Genomic DNA, 27,207 nt, shown 5'->3' on the forward strand with positions numbered 1-27,207 from the left:
CGGCCGGTGCCGCGGGCGGGCGGCGCGGGGCTGCGGCGCTGAGCGGGCTCCGCCGCCGCCGCCAGCACCGCCACGAGTCCGCGCGCGGGCTCCAGTGCGCCGCCCATGATGTGCCTGGAAAGCGACGGCTCCTCCGGCGGCAGCCCCGGCTGCGGCGGCCGCCTGCGAACCGCCGACGAGGAGGAGGAGGACGAGGGCGAGCGGGGCTGCTGCGGCCGCGGCGCCGAGGGCGAGGTGCAGACCCTGTCGGGCCGCATGAACCCGCCGGCGGCCGCCAAGAGCGCCGCGCGCCCGCCCGCCCGCCACAAGGCGCCGAGCCTGGGCCGGGCCCGCGTGGCGGCCGCGGGCATCCTCAGCGTGGGCAACGTGCTCAACTACTTGGACCGGTACACGGTGGCAGGTGAGGCATGCGCGCGCCCGCGGGCCGCTTCCGCACCTCATCGGCCAGCAGAGCGCTGCTCTTTGTTTTTCTAGGCTGGGTTGTGAGGGAAAAAAAATATATAAGTAGATATATATATATATATGTGCCCGTGTGTGTATATATATTACTCTCAGTGCTCCGCGTGGGGTCGCGGGCGCACCGGGGAGCGGTGCCGTCTCGGGAACGGTGCAAACGGGCGGCGGTGGCAGGTGCAGGCGGGGCCGAACGGGAGCGCCTCGCTCGGCGCCGGCGGGGGCAGCGGCCCCGGAGCCGGGATGCGCCGGGGGCTCCCGGGCCGCTGCGGGGCGGCAGCAAGGCAGCCCTGAGCTCCTCGCGAAGCACCTTTTTATCTCTTCTTTCTTTCCCCTCTCTTTTTTCTCTTTTTCTTTTCTCTTTTTCTTTTCTCTTTTTCTTTTCTCTTTTTCTTTTCTCTTTTTCTTTTCTCTNTTTTCTCTTTTTCTTTTCTCTTTTTCTTTTCTCTTTTTCTTTTCTCTTTTTCTTTTCTCTTTTTCTTTTCTCTGTCTCATTTTTCTCTTTTTTTCTCTTTTTTTCTCTCTTTTTTCTCTCTTTTTTCTTTTTTTCCTCTTTTTTTCTTTCCTCTCTCTTTTTCTCTTTTTTTCCCCCCTTTTCTCTCTCTCTCTCTCTCTTTTTTTCTTTCTCTCTCTTTTTTCCCCCTAAAATAAACGTCTTGACCCCATACACTATTCATCAGAGGCACTTGCACCTTGGCACTTAGCGCCGCTGCAGAGCATCTGTGTGTGGGTTTGCAGCGAACGCACACTCGAATACCCCCCTCAAGAGGACTCCACTGATGTCCTTGTCAGGCAGAAACTGAGGGGAGGGAAACGATTGTTGGACTCTTGCTAATTAGGAACAGAGTAGGCTTGCTGATATTCAGCTTGTGTAATTAAAAATAATATGTATCCTGTGTCTGGTAATACCGATAATTCTGTGTTCTGAATTTGCAAATGGACTTTGTGCATGTATAAATTTTGTGCTATGCATAAGGCTGTTTTAATCTCTAGATGTTAAATCACCGTATATGTTTATACTACATTAAAACATTAGTTTATATTTATACTATATTAAAATAATAAATGCGTAAGAGATGCAATTCTAGTCACTAGTCAGAATAACTTGGCCAGGTTGGTTTGGCTTTGGCTTGGGACAGGGATGTGGGGAGGATTAGACAGAAAATTCAGCCAGTACAGTTGCTTGCTCTTTAAGGAAGTGTAAAGGCCAAGTCTTGGGAGGCATTGAGTACTCATTTGGTGCAAAGTGTGCTGTGCTGGGATGCCCCAAGGCACAAAGACCGAGGAGATCATAGTTTACTCCTGACCCCTGAAGTAGGAATCTGGGAACAAAAATGAACAAAAATTCATTCTCTCATTTACCCCTTGCTCTTAATAGTTTTAGCAAAGAGACATATCACCTGAGTTTTGCACGATACCATATTGTGTTCTGTCAATTTTCAACCTGATGTGTAATAAAGTACAAGTCTAAAACATGGAATAATTGAAATCCAGTCTGATAAAAGAGCTGTGACAAAGATGAGGTGGCTCTTGGACTCAAACCTGATTTCTACAAAGAGTGCTTTAAAAGAAATCTTTACTCTGACACTTTGTGTTTCAGTGCATGCTTATGTGATGTGCACTTATGTTTGAATCAGGCTGGCATTTGAATATTCAGTTCCAGTCTCAAGACTGGTAATAATTAGAGCATATAGTTCTTCAGACCTTCAAAGTAATGTGCAAATGTGAATTATTGCAGCAACATAATAAGGGAGTTTAACATTAGCCGCGTTATGGCGAGGGAAGTAGAGTCCAGTGTTGTGATTTACCTGTGCCAACGGACTGTTGCGAGAACTGCGGTTAATTCTTGGTTTCCCAGCTCTTCTGCTACTTAAAAGTAGTGTTCAAGGAAGAGTGGGAGCATATGGGAATTGGTTCCTAAGGATACGTGTCTGTAAGGTGAACCCTCGTGTGAGTTCTTTGATACCATATTAAAATTGACCTTTGTCATTAACCTTTCTTTGGTTGCCCTATGAGAATCTCTCTACTCTACTTTTTTTTTTTTTTTTTTTTTTGATAAATGAAAGTGTTGGGAGCTTTGGGAGCTCTTCATGCTACCAAATTTAGTCAAAGTGAGGCAGTGGTCTCAGAGGGGATTAGCAGGCAGCTGGCAGACATAAGCAAACAGACAACATAGTTGTATGGGTGCTATACTACATGTATACTTTCCATCAGATGAACTTTTAAAACTTCCTGCAACCATTTTGGCTTTCCTGGTCATTCATGTGTATTTTTAAAGCAAAGTTGTACTTAGTCAATAGGAAAGATGATAGATGGAGTTCTTTGTTGCAAATGTAATCCCCGAGCCTTTTCACAGAAAATTTTCGCAGAAGTTAGATAATACTCTCAATGCTAAAAGATCTTAAATTAGAGAAGGAAAACTTTAGGAGACCTCTCCTATAAACTGTCTTTTTCGTCATTGCTAGAGGATTTTCCAAACAGCAGAAGCATTTTTCTTAATGCTTACACTCCCACCTCGGAATACAAGGAGGTGGTAAGGAACGTGTCATTCCCGGGTCACCTTCCTCGGGTACAGCAGATGACAAAGCTGCCTCTTTCCCTAGCGTTGGTTCCAATGACTTCCCAGTACAGATGGAATGAGCTTAGAATGAGATGTGTTTTCCAGTATTTGGGACGTTGCATGATAGAATTTCAGTGTGACTGATATATGGGGCATATCCAGCTTCCAACCTGAGCCTGTTCCAACTCTCTTGTGAGTCCAAAATGGAGCCAGGCTTCTGCCAAGGAGGCAGAGGTGCCTGTTTTCTGCAGTTTAAGAATATTTTTTCCAATAGTTTCAAAATGAAAAACCCTGTGCAGTAATAGGGAATCTTTCAGGAGTGTCTTTATATTTACCAGTGCTGGAAGTTCCCAGTTTGTATGGGGAATGTCAGAACATAATGATATTTGAGGGAAGCTGTGCTAGACTTACGGCTGGAGCTCCTCTGCTGTTGCTCTCCTATAAAAGGTTGAAAACCTGTGACTGTCTCAGAGGAAAATGATCCTCTGCAATTTTCTTAATGGGTCTTTGATCATACTGAAAACAGTCACCTGTGGAAAAAACATTCTTTCAAAAGCTGTGATATTTTGCTGCTACGAGGAACAGAAAGACTAAGGAAGTGAGAAAACTAATGAACATATTATAGATCATCTGTGAAACTACAAGACAGCATTCCAGCCGTCTAGTGATGTCAGGGCATCTCCTCCTCCTTAAAATTTTGGGAGAAGTCATCTTGGAATGTGGTTTCCAAATTATGCTGTGGATGACCTTTTACTGTGCCCGCTGTTGGCAGTGAAAACAGTCTTGCTTCATTAGGGTGTCACCTCCACCTTCTAATTCAGGCTCTACTTCCTAGCATTTCTGTAGTGCCTTTAATTTAAAGGTAATGATTTAATTAAGCTGGAGACCTACCAAGCAAAGTAAATGAGATTTACATCCCACTATGGAACGGGAAACGGAGTTGCAAAGTGCAGAGCCTGGGCTGGTGTAGGTCTGTCCTTGGGGTTCTGTATCTGTCACAAAAAAATAAGTGAGAGCTTTTGGCTTGCTGATTTTTTTTTTTTTTTTCTTGTAATGTCTCTAACTTGCTAATAAACCGATTTGTGTTAATTAGCCTCTCATTACAACACATAGTTTCAAATACCATTCTTTGAAGATACCTAATGCAAATGGTTGCTGGAAGTTGAAAGTCAAGTTTAAAAGTATGTAGCACAAGCTGTAACTGAAGGGTTAGGAAAGGTTCAGTACTAATTGGTAAGCGTAAAGACATTTAAGAGTTAAGCAAAAGCTGAATTTTATTACTTCTGAGTTCACATTTTTGATAGTAATATTTTAATACTGAATGATCTTCATGCAATTTAAGAGCTAAAATAGGTAATGCTATAAAGAGAACCCCAATTGTAACAAGCCTGTGCTCTGTGCTTATAGTTTGAGGGAGGAAACCATGAAGAGGCAGGGCCGAGCTCTTCATTTTTTACCTCTTTTTGTGCTAATGTCAAATCTACTATGACCTAGGACCTAGCAAGGAGGGGCAATTTTGGAAAACATCGGAAGAAAATACAGACAAAATGTATTCTAGTCAGCAGCATCCTTAGCTCACGTGAGACAGTTATCATCGTGGTGCAGGCAAATCCCGTGCAAATGTGTTTCCCACCTTGTGCAAACATGTTGCCCCTGTGCAATAAGGTTGTCCCTGGGCAACAAGGGTTTCCTGGAGAAATAGGTGGTATTGGCTCAAAACGTGAGAGCACCACGCTGCATGTGAGGACAAACTCATGCCTCCGAAACGTGGAATAGGAAAGGGGCCACAGCGCGATTCCAAGGACCACATAGTATGACCTAGTTCTCCTCGATGGTTTTCCTCCTACCTGGTGGCCGGTTTTGCACAGTCAGCTCTGACCTGTTTGGCAATTCTTATGTGAATTAGCAGGATTTGATCCAGAGAATTTTATATTTCAAGCAAAATCTTATTATGTTTAGTCACAGTATTTTTCTTTCTTGTGACATAGTTTGCCAGATTATAACTATCTTTGTTATTACATGCAGATTTTCCTGTTTGACTCTGAGATCCTCTTTCATGCATGTTGATTAATTTTATATCCAAAACATCTAAGTCATCCTAGTCTTTGAAAATAGCCTTCATTACATGGAGTTAAGATCCTCATAAATATTGAGTGTACTCTTAAGAATAGTGTGATAATGTGCTTACTCCCTTGATCTCTGAGACTCTCAATACCAGAAGCCATGTAATAAAGTATTCTGTGCTCAAAAGAGTAAGAATTTTATGATCTTTCTTTCAGGACTTTTTTTATACAGTGTGCAAGTTGTAACAGGGTTAAATTCTACCAGTGTACTTGTTTTCAGTTGTCCCTATATATTACGCATGTGTTCTTTATTGCTGCTGGTAGACTGTACCCTTGAAGCAACCAAACTGTACACTAGGTAGCCTGCTTTATGCAGAGAACTTGTAGTACTTCATAATTCTTAGTAAAAGTTCATGTTATGGATTCTGGACATTCAGTGGAAAATCATAATGTCATTTTACATAGTAATTAGGAAATTCGGGATCAGAATTTTTCTATTTGTTTGCATCATCGCTGCTTTATTAGTCATGCATATTAGGACCTCCTAGTGAAGCTTCTAGTGAAGGAGCTGGTGTACCCGGGCACCTATAATCTAGGTATATCAAAGTAAGAGGTTTCTAGAATTTGGCACGGGGGATGTAGGGTGATAATTTTATAGGAAAAAAATCATATGCTCAAAAAACCCATGCTTAAAATCAAGTCTGTAAAGGACCTATGAAATGCCTAAAGGTCCCATGGAAGTTAATGAGAGTTCAGCAGCATGTACTTGGGCTGAGAACCTAGAGAGGCATGACTGGGGTGTCCAACTCCTGCAGATTTCCAGAGTTAATTTGTATACTGAACTTGCTTGGCCCTCTTGAAAATTGCATTCTTGAAGAGCTGATGTGAAATTATTGATTTGAAAATCAGACAGCAGATCTGAGGTAAACGAAGGCAGAATCAAAATACAAGCAGAGAAGGTGAAGAAACAAAAATCACGAAGACAAATAACCCCCACACCTTAGTTCTGAGTTCTAACTATTAAAATCTTCCTCTGGGATTTGCACTATTAAGAAGGTTCATGACACTATTCATAGAATCACTGCTTCACATTGGCGTGCACAATAGCCATTTCATATGCTCTTTACTGGCACATCTGTTTTCATTATTGTTTTGTGGGTATTCCTGCCTGTGTAACCTGGCTATTTCTCTATAGAGTTGCAGGGAGAGGAAGTGAAAGGAAGGGAGCACTAATTTCCAGGCTTTTAAAAGCGGTATAAATAACCAGGAAAGTGAGAATGTAAGGATGCTGGATGAGTAATGGGATGTAAAATCTTTACCTTTTGGGTCATCCTTTTGGTCCTATTCTCAGCAAAGAGTAGCTGCAGGTTTCCTTTGAGGAAATTTGGACTCGCTCTGGACTGTGGTGGTCTCTTCATGATCTTTCTCATGATGCTGGGTGCTCCTTGAAAGCCTCTGCATGACCTGTGGCTGGGAAGCATCGTGGTAGCGCTCAGAATATCAACTGCCAGACAAAACCACAGAGTTCTCCCTGGCTAGTCCTTGTAGGCGTCATTGCAGTATTGCTGCTTTCACCTGCTTTGTGCTTTGTATATTTGTGAGAGAATAAATATCAGTCATCCCTCTGCAGAATTGTTAACCTGCCAAAACTGTAATCACTGAACAAATTTAAATGAAAGAAGGGAGAAAAATACAGAAGAAAAACTCTAGGTCATGGTCAAGCTTTATGCCTTGCGAGGCTGCAGTTCTGCCTTCTGATGTACCAGGTTTATGTTGCTGGTGAAGAACATTATCTCCTACTGGTTTTATAAATACATCTCCTTTGCTTTTGCTGGGGGCCAACAACTGCAGTGGCTGAAGAGAACAGCAGAGGGAAAAGATCAGGGCTAGACAGGGAAGAGCTGCAGTAGCAGCTCGGAGCTTAGCTGCTGGAATGAGAAGCACATGGAGGAATGAAAATCCTTTTAGCCTTGGCATGTGATGAAGATTTTTTTTTTTTATTTTAAGACTTCGTTGAACCAAAAGTGCTGTAATCTATTTGACTTCTTGTTTAGGCTTCCACCAGTAATTATGAACACAGTTAATTATTTCTGTTTCAGAGTTTCCCATTTTATTTCTGTTAGACACATGTTGTTACTACTTGTCATCTTGGCAACATGGCAAAAACAAGAGCGGGTGAAATGACAGTGCCAAGAAGACTCCCGCTTGCACGAAGCCTGCAGGGCTCAAATTAGACGTGTCTGAAAGTTCGGGTTGATTCAGTTGGCTGCTCTATGATTTGATGATCTGCTTTCCCTGAATATTCTCGTTTCAAAGAACCGATGCTTCAGAAAGTAGAGAACTAAAGCAATGCAGATGTGAAGAAAGGATCTCGCCCCGTTGCTGATCTGCAATTTTCATTTCCTCCTCTCCCACCTATTTATGTGAGGATTTGTGCCAGTGCTGTAGCAACGACCTTGCATGTTTTGTATATTTGCTGCATATATAGCTGCCCTAGCCGGGTTGTGCTACCAAGTGTGCAGCTATAGAAGGCTGCAAACAGCTGTGCAGTCTTACACTGCACTTCTGCAGTGAAGGATTTAATTTGAAAATGCGAGACTAATGAGATATCGATTTCCTGCATATTGAATATGCTGAGATCACACAAAAGACTCCAAAGGAATCTCCTTTTTACGTTACTAGCAGCTCCTGGGCCGTTCTCTGCAAAGGGCTGTAAGCTGCGCTCTAGCTAGACGCACTGCAGCTTGGCTCTCCTCGACAGCGCAGGTTTAATAACTTGATGTGACATGGGCTGACCAGCATGTGCCGTTGTCTAGGCTTTAACTGAGCAGTTCTCTTTCATGAAATGTTGCTTATGGAGCACTGAACTGGGGCCATTTAAGCAGTTTGGGTCAAGGATCAATTTTGTGCAGTACCGAGCATGTTTTCAGTGCTAAACAATAATTAGCATAGAATTGCAGCACTGTTAGTAAATGTAATTAGCTGTGTAAGTAGGAAATGAACTATGAAGTAAGTTTCAGGAAAAAAGGTTTTTTTTCCTAATATACTAATGTTACTCCTAAAAAGATTTGTGTGTGTGTGTTAAGCTACTAAAACTCAGCTACAGCTGTAGCTTTACTAATCTCAGAACATTTATAGTAGACTTGCTCTTTCTTCTAGCAGCCAGAAATGCTGACTAACTTTAAGGATAACAACCTTTATATATTCAGGAAGAAATGGCCCCAAGGGCCACTGGTGACTGACAGCTACAACACTCTGGTTAGAGCTGACAGTTCCTGATCAGCTCAGTCTTGGAAATGTTAGACCCTTCTTGATGGGGAGCAGGAAAGGGGGCCTGAAGAAGTGTGTTGCAATAGTATCGGAGTGAGAGATGACATCTCTGCAATTTTAAAGGATTTTGTAGCTCAGAAATTATCAGAAATAGAATGCCCAAGAAAGAGTATTTGGGTCTCTCCATGATATTTTTGCTATAATAAGATACAGAAAATAATAAGGTATGGGTTTCTAGCTGTTTGTTTTGACTATAGTGAGTGCGTATTAATGCTCAATATCAAGTTGTGGTGCTTGGGACGCTAAAAAGTATGTGTATATGTTTGTGTGCACACATGTGTGTTTTCTGTCCAAGAAGTATTAATGCAGAGGAAATTTTTCCCCTCAGATGAGAGGAATCCTGCTGGCTCTTTCCTCTCTTTTGCATAAATAATTACACAGCCCCTAGTAATGAAAAGCTTGAGTCACTGCTCCATGCACATGAGCGTGTGTTAACTCTGCCCATGAGCAGTGACTCCATCTTCTGCCTTTTACTATGCACCTCTCTCCCCAGCAGCATTTTTAACTGTTAAGGGAATGACCAACTTGATTTTTATCTATGTCTGCATTCATTTAATCTACTACTTATATTTATGCAGATGCTGGATGCTTATGAGAACTTCATAGCAATTTCCTAGCATGTAGTGCTGTGGGCTTGGCAGCCCTTTGGAGTAGTTTGAACTATACAGCAGTAATGAGAAGGCAATAAAAATAAATGAGTTGACTTTTGCCTATTTTTCATTACAGCAGTGTTTTGGTGGCATTACTATAATTTAGGGTCACTTGCCGTTTCCTTCCCAAAACCTCTATTTTTAGATAACCACAATCACCTAATTGGCTTGTTGGCAAATGACATTTAGGTGCAAGTGTTTATCACCTGCAGCTGTAGGCTTAGATATGTAAGCAGCTGTGGAAGTGAGACCACTGCCGTAGATGTGATCTGACTCTCATGAAATTGGGTAGACCTTACATTTCCTACGGAAAATTGAGTCATACCCCCAGCCCACTGAGATTGGGACCACTGCAGAAATTGAACATCATTCTTGATCAGGCAGATATCTCAGAAGTTGAGATGCAGTTCAGGGCTGATAGTTGTGCTTCTTGGGGCTTATTTCTATAGAAAACTCAATTGTTGAGACCTTACATGCCTTTTCGAGGGTTCCTACTCTCCTTGTGTGCTTCAATTAAGTATTCAGATGCCAAAACACTTGCTAGAATAAGGATAAAATTATCCTTGTGGTCAAAGGTAAGTGTATGCTTAGATGCATATGGAATTAAGGCTTATTTTGGGGGTTATTTCATGGTGCAGTTATTATATTTTGAGTCATTATTAAAAAGCTACCAATACAAGTAGCTTTTTGGCCGGGGCCTTGAGAGCAATTCTAATAATAGCTGGAGAAATGAGAGGTAAATCACTTTTGCCTGGCATTTTATTGCTTTTGTGAAAATTGTTCTTTTCATTTGTAAACCACCCATAGTCTGGAATGCTTCCGTATTCTTACTATGTTCAGAAAATATCTAATGGTATAAATGTCAAAAACTCTACGTCATCGCAAGCTTACATCTGCCTCACAAGGGTGTGTTGAAACTGCCTACATCACTGAAGGTCATTTTACTTATCAAAAGTAAATTAGCAGAAGAGCTAGCATTAGAATAAAGCTTCTTGAATAATAATTCATATTACGTGAATTTCTGGGTAGTGGTTTCTATCTGTAAGCACAGCCAATGCAATCTGAATCAGGGTTTATCCTGCTTGAGTTGAATAGTTGGTTCAGCTCTATTAGTTCTTTCTTCACGTCTGCTTTGTGAATGCAAAATGTATTCAGCACCTTTTAGGAACTGTTGGACTCGGTAACCTGAAGATGTTTGGGTTTTATCCACTGGATGGCTTGTGCAATGGAATTGCAAGCTGTTTCAATCCCAAGAGTGAGATATTTCCTGTGGAATTGCTGTCTGCAGCAACAGGCTTGGTCTGCAGCATCAACCCAACGTGGCAGAGTTCGATTGGGGTCTGGATAGTCTTGGACCTTCAGCCTTTCCATGTAGGGACTGCCAGGAAAGCACAGGCAGGATCAGTCATGATGTGGGTATCACAAGCTCATAGACTTTTGTAAAGCTGGTAGGAAGAAAACCTATTAGCTGCACAGTTTTACCCCTGTTTTCAGATTTTTTTTCTACTCTATGTGAGTATGGTTTGCTGCTTTTTTTTTTTTTTTTTCTCAATACTAATGATATTTTATAGCAGAACATCACTAGGCTTGCAGCTCTCAGTCAAACGTGCCAACTCTAGTTGCCTCTGCTAGTGTTGAGACTTGAGGGCAAGAGACCTGAAAGACAGACATTACAGCCATGCAAGAAGTTTCTATTTAAAAAAATACATTTGTAAGTATGGTGGTTTCAAAATATATCTGCTGCCTTATAATTATATACTTTAAATATTAATGCATATAATTTTGAAAGTATAATTTAGACTCTGGTAGGTAGTGTCTTGACAATCTTAGGATATTTAGGTATTTTAAACCTACCCTAAAACACCTAAATATCTTGAAGAGTTTTCTTCTTTAGACATATTCTTGGATTTAATGTAGATGGGTAGTCCTAGACTGAACTTATTTTGTTGGTTTAAACTTGGGATGCAGTGAATTGCTTTGCTTCCCAAGCAGCCCCGTGTGCCGCCACGAGGGTTTGGGACCTCGTGAGGATGCTCTGGGCGGGCAGGGTGTGGGTCGTGTCTCAGAGCGGCTCGCTTCCAGTAACTGCAGCAGAAGCAGCCACCCAGCAACTGGAGAGCACTGGGTGAAGGCTGATATGCAATTGGAAATAGTGAAGGTTACAGGGCAGCAGCGTCTCCAGGAGCCAGCTCTCGCAAGGTTCCCCAAGAGACAGTTACAACTGCATGGCAGCGACGGGAGGCGCGGGAGCGGGCTGGGCGAGCGCAGCCCCGTGGGTCTGGGTGCGCTGCCGTCTTCACGCACTCTCCACACTCTCTTGCCCTGTGGTCCCTTTCTCTTAAAAGATTAGTTTCCCTTTAAATCCGGAGTAGCTCTTTGCAGTCCAAATTGCTATGCAGCGTGTGGTTTGCCGAGAGGAAAGCAAGTAATTTTTTGCCTACCAAACAATCATGCCATGTCAGCTCTCTGATACCCCTGTAATTTTGCCATGGATGTCTATCCTGAGCCCCTGCTGCTGCGGCCGCAGCCGCGTGCGCCCCTCGAAGCTGAGCAGAGGCGGTGGAGGGTCCCGCTCTTTCTCTCCCAGATCCTCTTGGATGAGTAACTGAATAGAGCAGTGGCTCAGGTCCCGGTGGAGAAGAGCCCCTCTGTCCCGCGGGACCCACGTGCAGAATTGAGCGTTTGCACCTGCCGTCGCTGGCTGCTGGTGCGGCCCTGCGTGCCAGCGGGCCCGCTCATCAGTGCGCCCTGTTCCCGCTCTTTCAATTAACACTTTTAAGAACCCTTATTTCTTTGCCAGTGTTGTCTCTGCCCATAAACAGCCCACATTATATTTATACAGGGTCTCATTTTCCAGCGCATGTAATGAAAGCCAGAAAGGGGCAGCGTTATGAAGTTTTTCTTGCATAAATAAAGGCAGCAGCCCCAGTGCATCGCAGTCTGTCTCAGTGGCAGCTGTGTGAGGATGGGGCTGTGCACAAGTCCACCCATCACGTTGGCACTGAGGAATCCCAGGAATATCCCATTGGGAGCAAGCGCGGTGCAATGTGCTTTCTGCTAGTGCACTGTTGAAAACATTGATCCCTTTAGCTGCTCAAATCCCCCATCGGCGACTGCTCGACGTCGTCCCTGAGGTCTGAGCAAGCCCAAACAATGGGAAAAAGAGGGGGCTGGAGGCCTGGGAATGCTCCTGTCTCTGTGGTGAGGAATGTTCACCTCGCGTTTCCGAACATTGTGTTCAGCAGATGAGCCGTTTCCGCTCTCTCCTTCGCGTTTGGGGTTCTCCTCTGGAGAAGGGAGCAGAGAGGCAACGCTTGGATGGGACTGCTAGAGCAATTAGCCAAATAAACAGGCAGGATTCAGATCTGCTGCAAGGATGTTGAATGGGTGCGATTGACTCTTTGCTTCTCCACACTTTAATATATTGAGATTTGGGTGAGCAAGAGTCACCCAGGAAATAGTGGCGTTTTGGTCGTCAACTGAGAGAAAACCCAGGCATGCAAGGAAACTTCAGAGCCCCTCCTTGCTTCTCCCAAATGGCATGTTTGCCAAGACGAGGGAGGTTTTCGTGTCGCTACAGAGCTTCGTCTCTGCTGGGCAATTCTGTCGCTTGCTAAAAGTTGTCCAGAGAAAACTCCTTGCGTGCACATAGGCAGAATTTCACACAACCTGGGGTAATGAGAGAAAATTACGGGGAAACTGTTCCTAAAGAGTTGCTCTCAGCCCAATTTCATGGAAACTTTAACAACGCAACAAACAAATAGAAACCCTTAAAAAAAACCTTAAAAATAGAGTTGAGGTTAAAAGGAGACTGTGTCTAATTTTGTTAGCATTGTGGTCCTCATTTCTTACTCCTGGTAACTTGAATTCCTCAAAGATTGCTGGTTTGTCTGCAGATCTGTAATTCCCACATGCTGTAATTTTGCCCCTAGTAATATTGGCCACTGGCAGCTCCTTTTTTTTTTTTTTTTTTTTTTTTCCTGAGCTGGAATTTGGAGTGTTCTAAACTCCTTAGCATGGTCACTTTGTGATTAATATAGAGGGAGGCTCTTGCCTGTCTGGGAGGACTGAGAAGCTCCGAGGCTGTGGTGGTGACCAGGGGCTTGGCGTCGAAGGCCCCAGGGATGCTTGGTGGCCATCAGGAGAAGTTCGGGCTCCTACGCAGCAGTGTAACCTTCCAAGCAAAGTGATGCCAGAGAGTTGGGTTGCTCTATTTTGGGATGTTTCAAAGTGTAAGATCAAGATCTGCTACAGGAAAAATCGAGATGTTTGCTCTGAGTAAATCTCCTGCCAATTAATGAGAGTTGGGGCTAAAAACACCCTGTTTCCCCAGGTAAGCCTGTGTCTAACCTGTAAGAACTCCTCACATACAAAAAATAATTCTCACAGTGATCCTATAAGTTAAATATAATTAGTGTAATGATGGTGATGATGCTCTCTGCTTTATCCTGGGAAACAGGGAACGGCGTCTAGAAGAGGCGCATCCTGAAAGGGCTTCTGGAGATGCAAGGATATTGTCACTCACCTGCTTCCAACCCCGCCAATGCTCTCCTAGCTGCCCCTGTTCAGCAAGAAGGTCCCACTGTGGTGAGCACTGTGCAAATGAATGTGCAGTTAGTTTTCGAAGGAGTTGCATAAATAACTTCCTCTTGTACCACTGGTTGGCAGCTGATGTCAGTGTGTATTAAAACATGAAGCTTTCCCTGAATGACGCTTGAAACGAGAGGGAGAGAGAGGAGGAAGGGGGGAGAAGGGCTTTTAAATACAAATATGATGGATGACATTTAAATACATGCAATCTGACAGGAATTAATGATGTAATTTGGAGCCTAGCAGTTGTTAGGAAGGACTTGGAGTGGAAAATGATGTGACTTGAAGCTTTGGAAGGCTCAGGGATGAGTCTGTAGCTAGCTGGAGTGATGGAGACCAGTGTTCGGACCTGCCTCTGCTGAAATAACGTGTCTGGTTAGCTCTGAAGGCTGACTGGCATATCTGTAGGCAGAAACATACAGTTTTTCTTCCAAGGAAAACTGGTTTTTATTTTGTTCAGGGAGGGGAAAGTAAAACAAAGATGCCCCTGTTATTTGCTTGCTCTTCTCCTTCCAGATGCTTTTGCTGCCCTCCTTCAGGCCGTGGCCACCCAAGTGACTGCCTTGGCAGCTGCTAGAGCGAGTGGGAGATGCCGGGGTAGGCAGGGGGAACAAGCAGCTCGAGTGGAACACCTTCCTGGTCGAATCTGAAAAGTAAACCAGCATAAGCAGGCAAATAATTATCCTTTAGCAGGTCTGGTAACCACTGCAGTATTTTGATAGCGAAGGGACAAGCCAAAGATTTTACTGGGCTGCTTTTCCGTCAGTTGAGTGAAAAAATGGCTCTAGTGCTGATCGGAGTAGCTGTCAGGATCAGAACTGCTGCTTTGTTTTCTTGATTTTTCTCTTCATTTGTCTCTACATCAACCTCTGACCTTGTTGTTTTACATCTGTGCAAGCTGTTTTTATTAGGAGCTGTCATCGTTTGTGTCTGATGAGACCTATTAGGAGCTTACACCCTACAGATAATTGCCATGACTGTGACAGAGCAATGAGCAGCCCTTCCTGTCTGCCATGGAACCTAGAAATAAGTACATTAGGTGTGATTTAGGTGTATTGTGAGCCTGTTGGTTCTCTCTTCAGGGTTTTCTTCATAAATTGAAGGTTTTAAAGAGTGCAGAGTCAGAGAATTCAGCCGTAACAGTCACTGTTTTAAGGAGAGTACCAAACATCATGAGGGTAAATCAGCACGCAAGCGATGGCAGCTCTGAAACCCTATTGGTTTTAGACTGGTTCTAGAAGTATTTCTTAAAAATGCCACAGCACGAGGTAGATTATATGGTAGATTATATGGTATTGTCAGAGGGGAGGTTAAAATGAGACAAATGTCTGCCAGGACCCCCACAAAGAGCTCTGCTGGGGGCATTTGCAGGGCTCCCCTCGCTAAAGCGGGCAGGTTTCTCAAGGCTTCGTCCACTTTCATTCAGCCTGTTCTTTGAGATCATAATCTTGACCCTCAATTGGCCTGTTTCCCTAAAACTTCCTGTAAAAATAAATATTTAATGTCATATAAGCCTAACATTAAGGTCCATTAGAAAGTTACTTATAGGAAATCGAGAAACCTCTTGCATATATGCCTAAAAAGTTCTTGAAGGATGACTGTCACTAGTTTTGGACTATTTTCTTGATGCTGTTTCTCCTCCAAAGCAGAAATCTCACTCCAGCTGCCTGCGGAACGGTGTAAATACCACAACTAGCAATTTTCTTCAAACATTTTCTTTGCATGTGAATGGAGCACAAAGTAAAGCATCTGAGCTGACAAGCAAGCCTGATGATGGCTCCAGGAAAACACTTTTGGTCTTGTTTTCAAAGCAATTTCTGCAGTTTCTCTCCACTTCTTTCTTGTACAATTTAGCTGAATAGATGATGCCTGCAGCACGCAGCAGGATCCTTACGTCTGTGGCTGTTTTATGCAATTTTTCATCTTTGCGGCATCCTAGAGTGGCTTACCTGAGGTGGATACTCTCTCCCCACCTGCTAAAGTGGCATTAATAATGATATAAAACCAGGAAATTCTGCAAAAAGGGAGAAGAATCAAGTATGCTTGCATTTTGCAAATGTCTTTGCTGTTGCTAACACTTTCTGGCCATCTCCTGTTATCTCCAAATTTCCGCAGGGCCCTTTGAGCATTGGAGGATGGGAAATAGCAGTTCATGTGCCCCCACCTACAAGGAGATGGATTAGAGGTTCTCTCTGAAATTCCAAGTTATTTAAAAGTATTTGCAAGAGATTCCTCTTGGTCTGGGATACTTTGCTAGTGCAATTCTTTGCTGTAAAAATGATAGGAATACAGATACTTTAATGTGATTTTTTTTTAATTGCAGCAACATAAAAGTTAAATTGCTGATTCTTGCTTCTAAGTGGAGAAGGAAGAACCGCTATATTTGGTTTCAGTTTTAATGGGCATAGAGCAGTTTTGATTCCCTGAAGTAAAAGTGTAACCACAGAGTGTGAGCAATATGAGCAGGAGAAGGAAGCAAAATCAAATCCAACGCATGGAAATATGAGTTAGCAGCAAAGTCACATTTCTTAATTGAGGGAGGAGTGGTCCAGGTATTTTAGCAGCTGCAGGGAAAAAAAAAAAAAAAAGAAAAAGTTGAAGTGATTTTTGGGAGCAACTGGTTCTGAATACTGGTTCTGAATCTTACAGTCTTAGCAAGTAGAGCGTTTGAGGACTTGAGAATAATTTTAATTAGAAATCTCTTTTGGCTAAAATAGTGCCTTGAGAAAAGGACAGATGGTAAATCCTTTCCCATTTCAATTTCCATAGTGAGTCAGTGGGCAAGGATGATCCTTCAGGCTAACAGCAGTGATAACATATATTAATAGAAGGTGAATTTGGTACATATTCTACATATCTTGGATTTCACATGTATTCACATGGTATTCCTGATATATCTATGTGTTAGCACAGATGATTTGACCCACAAGAACATCCAGTTTCCTGTCTATTTTTGAGGGCTATAAGATGTAGGCGACGGTGAAAAGCTGATGAAATTTGAGCAAGAGGTGATCTAGATATGGCTCTTCGTTCATTATTAATTGCCACTGCGGTAATGAGCAGGTGGCTAACACAATAGAACAGTTTTTCATATCCCAAGAAGTGCGTGGCTGATGGAGAGGCCACTGGCTGTTTTGCCTTCCCAAAAAACTCGGATTTGGGCTTTTCTCAGCCTTCCTTTCACCTGAGGAAAGTGCACGTGTATGGGAAGTGCTGAGCCTGGCGAAGCACAGGGAGTTCAGGGCTTTGCTGCTCTGCAGACATCTCTTTAGATGTCTAAAAACCAGAGGAGGAGAATGGGCAGGATAGATGGAATTTTTTTTTTTCTTTCCACTGCTGCCATGAAAATGCGTTTAGAAAAAAGAAATCAAAATTAACTATAGCAAAACACTTAAGCTGATCCGTAATGTGCCAAGATGTACAATTAGGCACAATCCCTGGTTAAAATAACAATAAATTAAGCAACTGGATGCTGGATCCTCAGTGCAGCTTTGAAAACCTCTGGCTGAAAGTTTGAGTAATTGCAGATTGGAATTAGAACAGCGCTGTTTCCTTATGCAGCTTTCCGTGCATCACGAATCCCATCTTTCTCCATTAACGAAGAGATGAACGCTCTCCTGTTTGCATTTCTCACATCTGCAGTGCTTTTGCGAGGAACAGCTGGCAGGGTAAATGACTTCTGGGACCCCATCTGCAAAGCATTCCAGTGTGGAAGCTCCTGGGAACACCTGGGGTGCCTGTCTGGCCGTGCACAGAGCTATTTGTCTGTTTTGGGGGACATTTGGGCTGGCTTGCAGCCTTCTCCCCAGGCTGGCGTTTGCCCGCTTGAGGTTTAGGTTGTTCTTTGGTGGCTCAGTGCTGCAGGGCTGGCGCGGCTGTGGGCAGAGGCTCTCCCAACCGTGTGGGTGCTCCAGGTCCAGCATTGCTCCAGGAATAAATGCTTTGCGGAATGGCACATGGAAGCCAGACCTCAAGTCAGCTCTTCACCTTGCAGTGCGTATCCATATCCATAGAATGCTTTCCAAGGAGCTCCTTTCATCCGAGAAGCACTTTATCTCAGAGCATTGATTTTTGTGCTGGGAATTTGCATAACTTTCTGGACCTTCACGCATCTAAATTTGCTGATCACACAGGCACTTCACAATACTTTTCTGAATTACCCTCAATCATCAGAGGGCACTGAGCAAGCAAGATGTATCTGCCCCTTTGCCTCAAAGGCAGGCGCTGCTTTTTCATTTCCCCTCTTTGAAATTGTGCAGTGTTCTAGTAGACATAAAACAGAGGGGTTTTATCTTACGCACCATATCTAAATCAAGAATAAATGATCAAAAGGATTGACGTGTCCTAAAAGAAGTAGATTTAATACCAGTGATTGAAGTGCAGGGGCAAAGAGCATGGGACTTTTCAGAAGGCCAAAAAAAAATGTTCCAAGTGACGTCTTGATTGCCTTTTAATTTTAAACTCATTTATTTTTCTCCTCGATTCAGCGAGGTAGCCATGTCCACAGGACTCCACCAGACCACTTCTTCAAAGGGAACTCTGCTTTTATGTTCTGCACAAGTTTGGGAGCTAAGTATTCTCTTTCTGTCCCCATCTTATCAGCTGTTTAGACTGTGTTAGTAACACAGTAATAGATGAGCATTTGGAGGCCGTGCAAGAGTAAGGTATGGGTAGCGAGGGAAAGTTGAGAGCTTCTCGCTCTAGCTTCTTCTTAACACCTTATGTTCAGTGCCTGTGCCCAATCTTGATCATCTCTGGAGATTTGACAGTTTTCCACTTCATCCATGAAAACACCCTGAGATGAGGAATGAGAGTAACGTACAATTTCTCCCCAAAATAATGAATTATTGGCCTGCTATGAAACTTAAAGGTATTAAAGATATTTTGCAAGGTCTGGGTATCAACTGTAGCTGCTGGGGTAGCCCATTTCCCCAAGCTGTGCTCTGGCCTGCCCTGTTGGAAGGCTGACAGGGCTCGCCAAGGGCACTGCTGTAACTGAGCCAGCATAATGCTCACGTCTCTATGTTTATAGATATAACAAAGTGATACTGCTGATTTGCCTTCATATAGAGAAGGAAAAACCACCCTATGTGGCCTGAGATGTATAATACATACAGTCATTTTGAAAACAAAGTCACTTTTCACTTTTGGAATAGAATAGGCTGCTGTGACCAGAATAGGAACTTCCACAAAACCACTAAAAGAAGAAATGAGTTGCAATGGAAGCAGTTTCTTTTAAACTAAGGATACTTTTTTGAGTCAGTTTCTCCATAGGTTGTTCCTTATTCCCTCCTCCCTTTAGTGTTTTAATGAGTAGACCGATTTTGGGCACATTTAAGGAAGGATAAGTGCCAAAGACAAGAAGCTTCTAGGAGTTTCATGAAAATGAAAAATGAAAGTCAGAGAAATGAGAGAGTCCTTGTAATGTGATCTTAAAGTTTATTAGATTCAAAAAAAATGTGCAGGGCCAAAGAGGTTTGAATGTCTACCGACCCTCTCTGAAAAAGCTTAGAGAATGGAGAATGTCTCAGGACGACACAGAGCCATAGGAGAAGAGGTATCATTATTTTTCCTTCTGGGAAGCAGCGTTTTGGTTGGTGAACTTGTTGGGAGACCTGGTACCCAGGACCTTGCAAAGCCTTATTCGAAAAAAGCTGTAACTTCTATGAGTTCCATGCAATGGATGAGGTGACTCCTCATCTCAGTGGATGTTCTGTCTGTCATTAACAACTAATTCCTGTTTTATGAGCATAAATTTATCAAAATCGGGTCCCTTGCTGTTTATCTGTAGTTGGTGGGGAGAAATCCAAACTCTTTTTTGACTGTCTGCAAACAAGTGGAAGCTGTGTCCTTTTTTTCTCCTCCTGCCTGTTAATTATCAGCAATTAAAGAGTAGGTGACTTTCTGACAGCAATTGAAAAAGAAATCTGACTCTTGAGAAATGGAGGGTCTAATACTGTCTTATTTCTTTTTTCTAAGCAGAAAACTTTCTGTACAAGGTCAAGGAAAGGGCTCGCGATGTCCTGGAGAGACCGCATAATTATTTTTTGAGATTCCTCTTCTCATCTACTAAAAAAATGAAAGAAAAATGATGGAGTGCCCCAAGGAGGAGAGAGTTCATAGAATTTGTTATCACTTTGAAACCCACATAAGGAATTTAGAGTTTGAACTGTGGTGGCTGAAAAGCAGCTCTGTGGAGAAGGACCAGAGAGTCCTGGTGCAGAACAAGTGGACCGTGAGCCACCAATGTATCCTGTGGCCAGTGCCTTCAGTCCTGGGCTTTGCCTTGGAACAGCAGGCAGTTTTTGATCCCCTGCTCTGCCTTGCAACAGTTGAAAGAGAGGCCGCCCCGTCAGCTCTATCATGTCGCAGACGCAGTTCCTGTGAAATTAGACCTGTGATCAAAGGCTCTTTATGTTGGCAATAGCAGAGCCTTATCACCCACCCACCATCTACACACAAAGCTTGATCATGGAAAGTGTTTAAAACGGGGCTGTTCTCCCAACAAGGAAAGGAAGGCTGCCCCAAATCAGAGCGTCTCTCTCCTTATAACAGCGACACCACCAATGTTCCTGTCTGCTTTTTGTTTGGGATACACTTGTCTTATAATTAGTCTTCCTCCACTTAAATTGCCTTTCATCTGGGGATCACCTTCGTGCTTCACAAGCACCTAATAACTAAGCCCAGCTCTATCTGTGACACACATGGTTTTTGCTGGTATCTTCATTTGACTAGTGCACACTCTGACATGCCGTGGGTTGAATAACTTGTAAGGGTTACACAGTGAGGCAGTATCACATAGAACCGTCCTGGTTCTTAGGCCTGCGCTGCGGGTGAGTTTTAGCAACACGAGTATGTGGTCTGGGAATGCGCATCCCTGTCCTGGGATTTAAATACCTGCTGCATTTAAATACCTCCTGTGATAACTCCAAAGCTTTTTTTCCTTCATCTTTTACCTAATACCGCTGCATGTAAACCCTGTGTTTATAAACAAGCTTTTTGGGGCCCTACACAGGTGGTCTTGAATACTCTGTGTGTTGCTAATTAATCGTGCAAAGCTACTTGCCTCGTCAGCTAGGTGGATATTTTAGGCATGTTATTTGCAGTAACTAAGTTGGCCCTTTGGTAGCTGTGCATTGTGCTCTATAGGTTCCTGCCACAGTGATCAAGACCTGGAATGAAATGAGCAATGTCTGCTCAGTGTATTTCTAGGGAGGATGCGTGCAAACGTGTGAGCAGTGCAGAGTGCATGTAGAGGAGCCTCGTTTTCAGGAAAAGACATTTTTGATCAATAAGAAGTGCTGAAATGGGCAATGATGAAAGTTCTAGCTATAGACAGAGCAGAAAAAAGCCCTGCTTAGCACCAAGATGCTGAGTACTCTTGTTACGTGGCCATGGAAGGAAGCAAAAGAGGGTTCCTGGAAACTACTTTGGCAGTTGATGGGTGAGTAAAGACTTAACAACCGAAACTGCTGAATTGCCACAAATGTGGCAGGAAAACAATGGAGAAACTTTGGGTCCTGTCCCCAAAAGCCAGGTAGGGAACTAAAGAACTGATGGACTTGCAAAATCCTCAGTAAGGGAGTGAAATTAATCTCGCTGACGGTGCAAAAAGCAAATAGTCTTATGGAACTTGCCTGAAGGTTTGTGAAGGATTGCCCTATAAGGATGACCATAGCACAGTCACATACTCCTTCCCTAAGGAGGTAAAAGACAGTCCAACATTGATGAGCTGAGCAGGAACGGGGAACAACGGCTGACCAGCTCCTTTATCTGGATCGTGAGTATCCATCCACTCCCCTTAACCTGGGATGCTGGCCTAGGGAAACTCTTTGAGTTAGCTTCCTCTGACTATCCAGGGTGCAGAAACACCAGCATTTGTCAACTCCTTGCAGCGCTGAGAGCCCCCTGTATGCTCAGGGTGAGGAAACGCTGCAGCGCTTTTCCCAGGATAAGCAGTGCCCTCTGTTTAGTTGCGCCAGTCGCTGTTTGCTAATTGGTAAGCCCATCCCTATAACAATCGCACCAGTTAACGGTGGATGTTGTTATCACAAAGATCCTGTGGTCGTGAATTAAATCAACTAACTAAAGGCTCATGCTTGTTGCCCCTCTGGATTATTTTATTTTCTTCTTTAATGAGCTAGCAGGACTGCAGTGTGCAGTGATACATCCTCAAGGCTCAGCTGCAGGAGAATGCCTCCCTTGGGTCAGGAGAGGATGGGGAAAGAGCTCCTCTAAGCAGGACCTTTGATTTATTTACATCATGCATAACGAATACATGAACATGCCACGTAGTAGGAGTTCCATGTAGATGAGTGCACACACGGTGAGAGACTTCTCTGAGGGGAACACAAGAATGGGAAGGAGGAAGAGACTCTGCTGCCCGACAGATAAAAACATGGATGAGAAGACTCAAAGTTGTGGTTATTTGTGTTCTAGAGAGAACAGTGAAAGCAGAGGGCTAGAAGGGAGCAGTCTGCAAGGGCGAACCTGGAGCAGGTTCAGCCTTTCTTTCTTTCTGCAGGATGACAGGCTCAAAAACTGTTTACCATGTTCACCAACAGTATCTCCAAGAGGTTTAAAATGTGAATGTATAATAATAGGGGCCATTCTGGGAGTGCTAAAAGCAGAGTAGGTATTTTCTTCTGCAAGCTAAAACAAGATATACTACCTGAAATAGTAGGAGCTTTTTTGTTTTGTTTTGTTTTAAACAGATTTTGCATCTTCTCTAAATTGGGATACCAGCCCAATTTGGCATCACTGTTCTATCTGTTTTATACTCTGCATCATTCCAGCTTTCTCTGCTTTGGCATTTCAAGCCCATCCAGACCAAGGTCGCAGCGGGAGAACTGTTTAGTGGCCGTCAGCATTGCGGAGCCGCGCTGCAAAATCAGTAGGTGTTTTGGCAGCAGTGTCGCGGACGCTCTCTTCAGATCCTGATCAACATGGTGGCATATTAGCAAAACTCCTCATTCGCCTAGGACCGTGGTGGTAGGTGAGCCGAGCTTTGGGTGAGAAATGGTGGCGGTTCAACACAGCAGGAACTTGCCTGGAATTCACCAGACCTTCTGCACTTGGCTCCTTTGACACCTCACTGGGAGCTCTGCTGCAGGCACTTTGTACAGCGTACCTCTGTGTCAGAATCTGTGTTTTATGAAACACCCGTGCTAGTAAAGGGAATAGAAAGCTCCTTCTGTTAAGAGGAGCATAACAGCATGCCCAGGGATAGCTTCTGATGCCCCCCAATAGCTGAGAGGCATTGCTAAGCCCAAGTGAAATGCAGTTGAGAAACAAGAGGCAGTGGTTTGGAAGTATGTCCAGTCTGAGTGCGGCTTTCTACAGTTCTGATAGAAAGCTCCTTAACTGGAGAAATTAGCTGTCATCTGCTGTAAATCATCAGTCACCAATTATCCCCCCCATGCAACCATATCTCGGCTGCCTCTTCTGCTCCACAAAAGCGAGTGTAGCCATAAAGGGGGAAGGAGAATCTTCACTCACTTGAATTGGTGTCATCAGAGATCCTAGAGATTTGCTTTCCTCAACCTTCAGTACCTTCAAATGCCTCAGTAGAAATTGCCTCATCAGAAATAAATAATAAAAAAAAGGCAAGGAATTTAAAAAATTTCTTTCCAAATAACTTGTTTATTTAGCATTTTAAATTGAATTTTGTGAATAGTGAAATGCGATGTATTTATAGCAACAGCAAAAGAGCTCCTAAAACAGAGAAGGTACCCAAGATCTCACAGGCGTTTTGGTGGACTGCCTCCTCCCACCCTGCCTGTAAGCCTTGAGTGTGGCTGGGGACATCGTATAAGGTGACCGTGGAAGCGCTTGTAGTCTGTGTGAGTGAGGCAGGCAGCGAGGTGGCCGGTTGCAGATTGTGCCTGCACAGAAGTAGGCTGGGAACAATCGTCCTCGTGTTGTACATGCCACTAGCTCTCAGGGTCCAGCTGTTAATGTTAGCATCTGCTTGGGCAGGTTCCAAATCAGCCCAGCAAAATTCAACATTCATCTACTTGCTAGTTAAGTGATAGAAGGTATTTAATAGGGTACAGTAACATGTCTTAAATATGTTTGGTTAAAATATAAGAAAATGTGAGAGCAAATCATCTAACAGATTCCGAGAGCCTACTCGTTACATTTTGTTTGCAGAGGACTCGTGAGTGACTGTTTGCTTCATTCATTTTGCCCAGACAGAAGACTGAGATTAGACCTCTGAAATCCATAGCTGCGTCCATCCAAAGCCATCAAAGACCTCTAAAATCTGTCAAAAAAAAAAAAAAAAGTCTGGTAGATGTTTATGTTTTTTTCCTTGTCGTTTGTGTCAGTTCCCTGACACACTGTCGCTCCTGCACCCGAGACTGAGTTTTCCAATAAGGAAAACAAGGGAGTGGTGAGTCATTGGCTGAATTCATATGTGGTGGATTTGCTCTATCATTATCTCTGTGTTTTTGTTTCTTTTAATTCACACACAGAGTCTCCCAGATATGCTTCTCTGCGTGAATTAGCCAGTGTTGCACATCTGCAAGCATCAGAAAGCAGCCAGAAAGCGTCAAACTTAAATACAGCGTCTGTGTTTCCCAAGACTGCTATTTGATCTGGAAATTGTTGAAGGATCTGAAATGTCACAGGGGTTGTCTCTAACCTGCATAAAGATTCTGTTTCTTTCTCTGTGGTTCACTGCTTTTTAGTTAAAAAGCTAGAAGAAAGGTCCAGAATGCATCCTGAGGAGGATCTGTTGGGTATGGGAGGAAGATCTGGTCAACTCTGTCTGCAAGTTGCTAATGACTCCTGTCATTCCAGTTGGCTGATGTGAACCTTAGCTGTGACCTAAGTTTCTGCTTGCTGTATAAAGTGGTACCGAGTTCTGATGTTTGGTATTCCTGCAAAAGGGAAGTCTCAAGGAACATGCTTGTCTTTAAATCCAAGTTTAGGTGCCCATTCATTTTAGCCTGCCCATGTAGCCACGTCAGCTCCTCTATCTCTAATGGAAGTCTGTCTTTGGCTGTGGGAATTGCAAGGCTAGTTAAGATGGACTAAGGCAGGAGCACAGGGGGAGGTAGAGCTGAAATGAAGGATCTCTTTGTAGGGAGCGACCTGGCAGGAGTGGGAAGGACAGCGACGTGACACTGCATCAGTCTCAGGTTTGACCCACCTTGCCTTGCAGTTTTGCTGCTGGCAGCTGCTCATGTGCTGGCTCGCGAGCAGAAATTCTTCCATGTTTGGGAATTTATTGAAGCTCTTAGGGCTTGTGTTGGCTGCATATCCACATTCTCCATTTGATGAGGGTTTCCTTCCCAGCCATCCTCCTGGGAACCGGCACACACTGTAATTAGGGAGATGAGCGATTTGATTAGGGAGTGGTTTTGCCGCTCAGACACCCAGCACTCGCCAGCCTGGGCTGCATCCAAACTCCTGTTTGTTTTGATATTTTTTTCTTCTTTAATCCAAGCAGGATGAACTGTCCCGGACGGCCTTCCCTAGACACCCTGACCCAGGGCTAATGACAATGTGCAAATCAATTCTAAAACTGATGAACTTTCTTTTATTCCCTCCAATTCTTGCAGGCAATTCTGTGCCGAGCATTTCCATGCAGCAGTGTCAGGCGAATCATCATTTATTACTAACTTGCCTTTCTGGAGAGAGGGAGAGAAGTGTTTTCCTTGATTTTTTCCTATCTGTTCTTCTCCCAGCCCTTGCTTGATTGTGGCCCTATCTTTTTCTCCTGCCTCTCTCTTCCCTCTGAAGCTTAATTCCATGTTGCACATCATGCTGGTGGGCCAGTCGCCTTTGGGAATGAATGAAGAGCTCAGCTAATTCTCTGCTGATGTTATAATAAGATAAAAACATTGAATGGAAAAAGTGGGAGCGATGGGTGCTGCAGGTGTCTAAAGATACCACTTGCTTTTCTGTTCAGATGGGAATTTCTGCACAAAGCAGACAGAGTCTTTCGTTTTGTTTCTTCGTTGTTTTTCCCCAAGGGATAACATATACAGCACCTAGTATACGGAAAGGGCTGTGGAGGGGAAACAGTAAATCCTGCTCGGTGTCGGGACAACAGGAGCCTGTCCTTGTGGTTTTGAGCTCTGCTTCAACCAAACGCTTCTGAAACGAGGCTTCATGCAGGCACCTTTGGGTATGTGCAGGCCGTGGGAGCCCTATCCCTCTCTGGGGTCTCGGTGTCCATGCAGCCTTTGAGCTCACTCTGGGGTTGCAGCAGCAGTTTCTTAAGTGTTTTTTATGGCCCATGAAGGAGCACAATCCCGGGCTCATCCTGGTCCTTGGCCTGCCCCCGGTGCTCCAGTTGTGCCTGCACAGGGATGTCCAGCAGCACTCAGCCGGGGAAGCCCTGTCCCGTCCTGCCTCTGTGAGTGTTGGCAGTGAACAGAGTTCATGAGTGTTTCTTTTCGGTGCTTTCTAAGTCAGGGGTGGCTTGCATGCCGTCGCGAGCACATCTTGGAAAATCCTTGTTTTGATTTGTCTCGTTGCTAGATTCTTAATCTTGCGACGCTGTTTCAAAACGCAAGCAGGCTATTTCATCAATGAGTGTTGTCATGTCATGCAAGAGTGGAAATGAGTTTTGCAGAAGGAAAGTCTGGGTGCATAAAGGAAGCTACTGCCAGCCTTTTCAAGCAAGATATCAGCATTCATTTAGCAATATTAAAGAGCAGCATTGCTGTTTCTCACATGTAAGACGGGGAATGTTTACCTAGCCATCAAAGGGAGGTTTGGAGTTGTGACAGTGGGAATTTATCTTGAGGTACAAATAGAATCAGGGCTACCCCTGGCTTTGCAACAGCAAAGCATTTAATTAGGGTCCAAACTGTGAAGCTGTGTTTAATAGCTAGCGGGTGTCTGAGCTGCAACCAGCCTGTTTGAAGCTTAGGGAGCTGCGTGTGAGCTCCAGTCACACCTTGGGGTTGCAGGGAAGATGTAATCACAGAGACCTCAGCGTAAACTTCCCTGCGCTGCATCCCTGCCGCGTCTGGGCAGACAGGCGGGCGCAGCTCTGCCCCGGCTGCTTCGCGCCGTGTTTGAAGCTGAGTGTGGCTGCAGGCTGCAGGGAGAGACGCGTGGTAGGAAGGTGCCTGGTGCATTTAATGGCTGTGGAACTAGGACTCTGCTCTCCCTGCGTCCACCCTGAGGAGCTGATCCCTGAGCACCGCCTGGGAATCGAGGCATTTCAGAAGGGTAAAATGCCTTGGAAAGGAGGAGAGGCTGCACGCAGCAGGGAACGGAGGAAAAATAGGCTTTAGTGTGGGATTTGCTCTTGCAAAGAGCAAGAGGGGGCTAAGGGAGCTCTCCCGAAGGTGCTTTCAAGCTGCCGAGGGCATAGGTGTTTGCTGTGAGTGCCCAGCGCGTATCGTACACAAAGCTGTAGGCTGGTTCCTTTAAAACACGTTGTTTTCTCTTCACTAAAAGATGCCCTTAAATGCATGTGCTTTTAAAGGAGATAGCTGGACTTGAGCAGTCATGTTATTGCACCCACTAAGAGCATTTGGAGGAGATGCTGGTGCAAGGCGTGGGCTGCCTTCGCCCTTTCTGTAGCTTTGCACCCTGG

At 44.1% G+C, this 27,207-nt stretch overlaps 1 protein-coding gene across 1 annotated transcript in view; it reads left to right on the forward strand.

The window, feature by feature from the left end:
- The first annotated feature begins 105 nt into the window (after positions 1–105).
- SPNS2 (sphingolipid transporter 2) overlaps positions 106–27,207 on the forward strand; it is a 105,670-nt gene continuing 78,568 nt past the window's right edge. The window contains exon 1 of the mRNA XM_026050210.1: positions 106–400. Within this exon, the coding sequence (XP_025905995.1) occupies positions 106–400 (295 nt within the window). The remainder of the gene's footprint in view (positions 401–27,207) is intronic.

This window comes from Nothoprocta perdicaria, unplaced genomic scaffold (assembly GCF_003342845.1).
Source record: "Nothoprocta perdicaria isolate Ctin4 unplaced genomic scaffold, notPer1 scaffold_66, whole genome shotgun sequence".
NCBI lineage: Eukaryota > Metazoa > Chordata > Aves > Tinamiformes > Tinamidae > Nothoprocta > Nothoprocta perdicaria.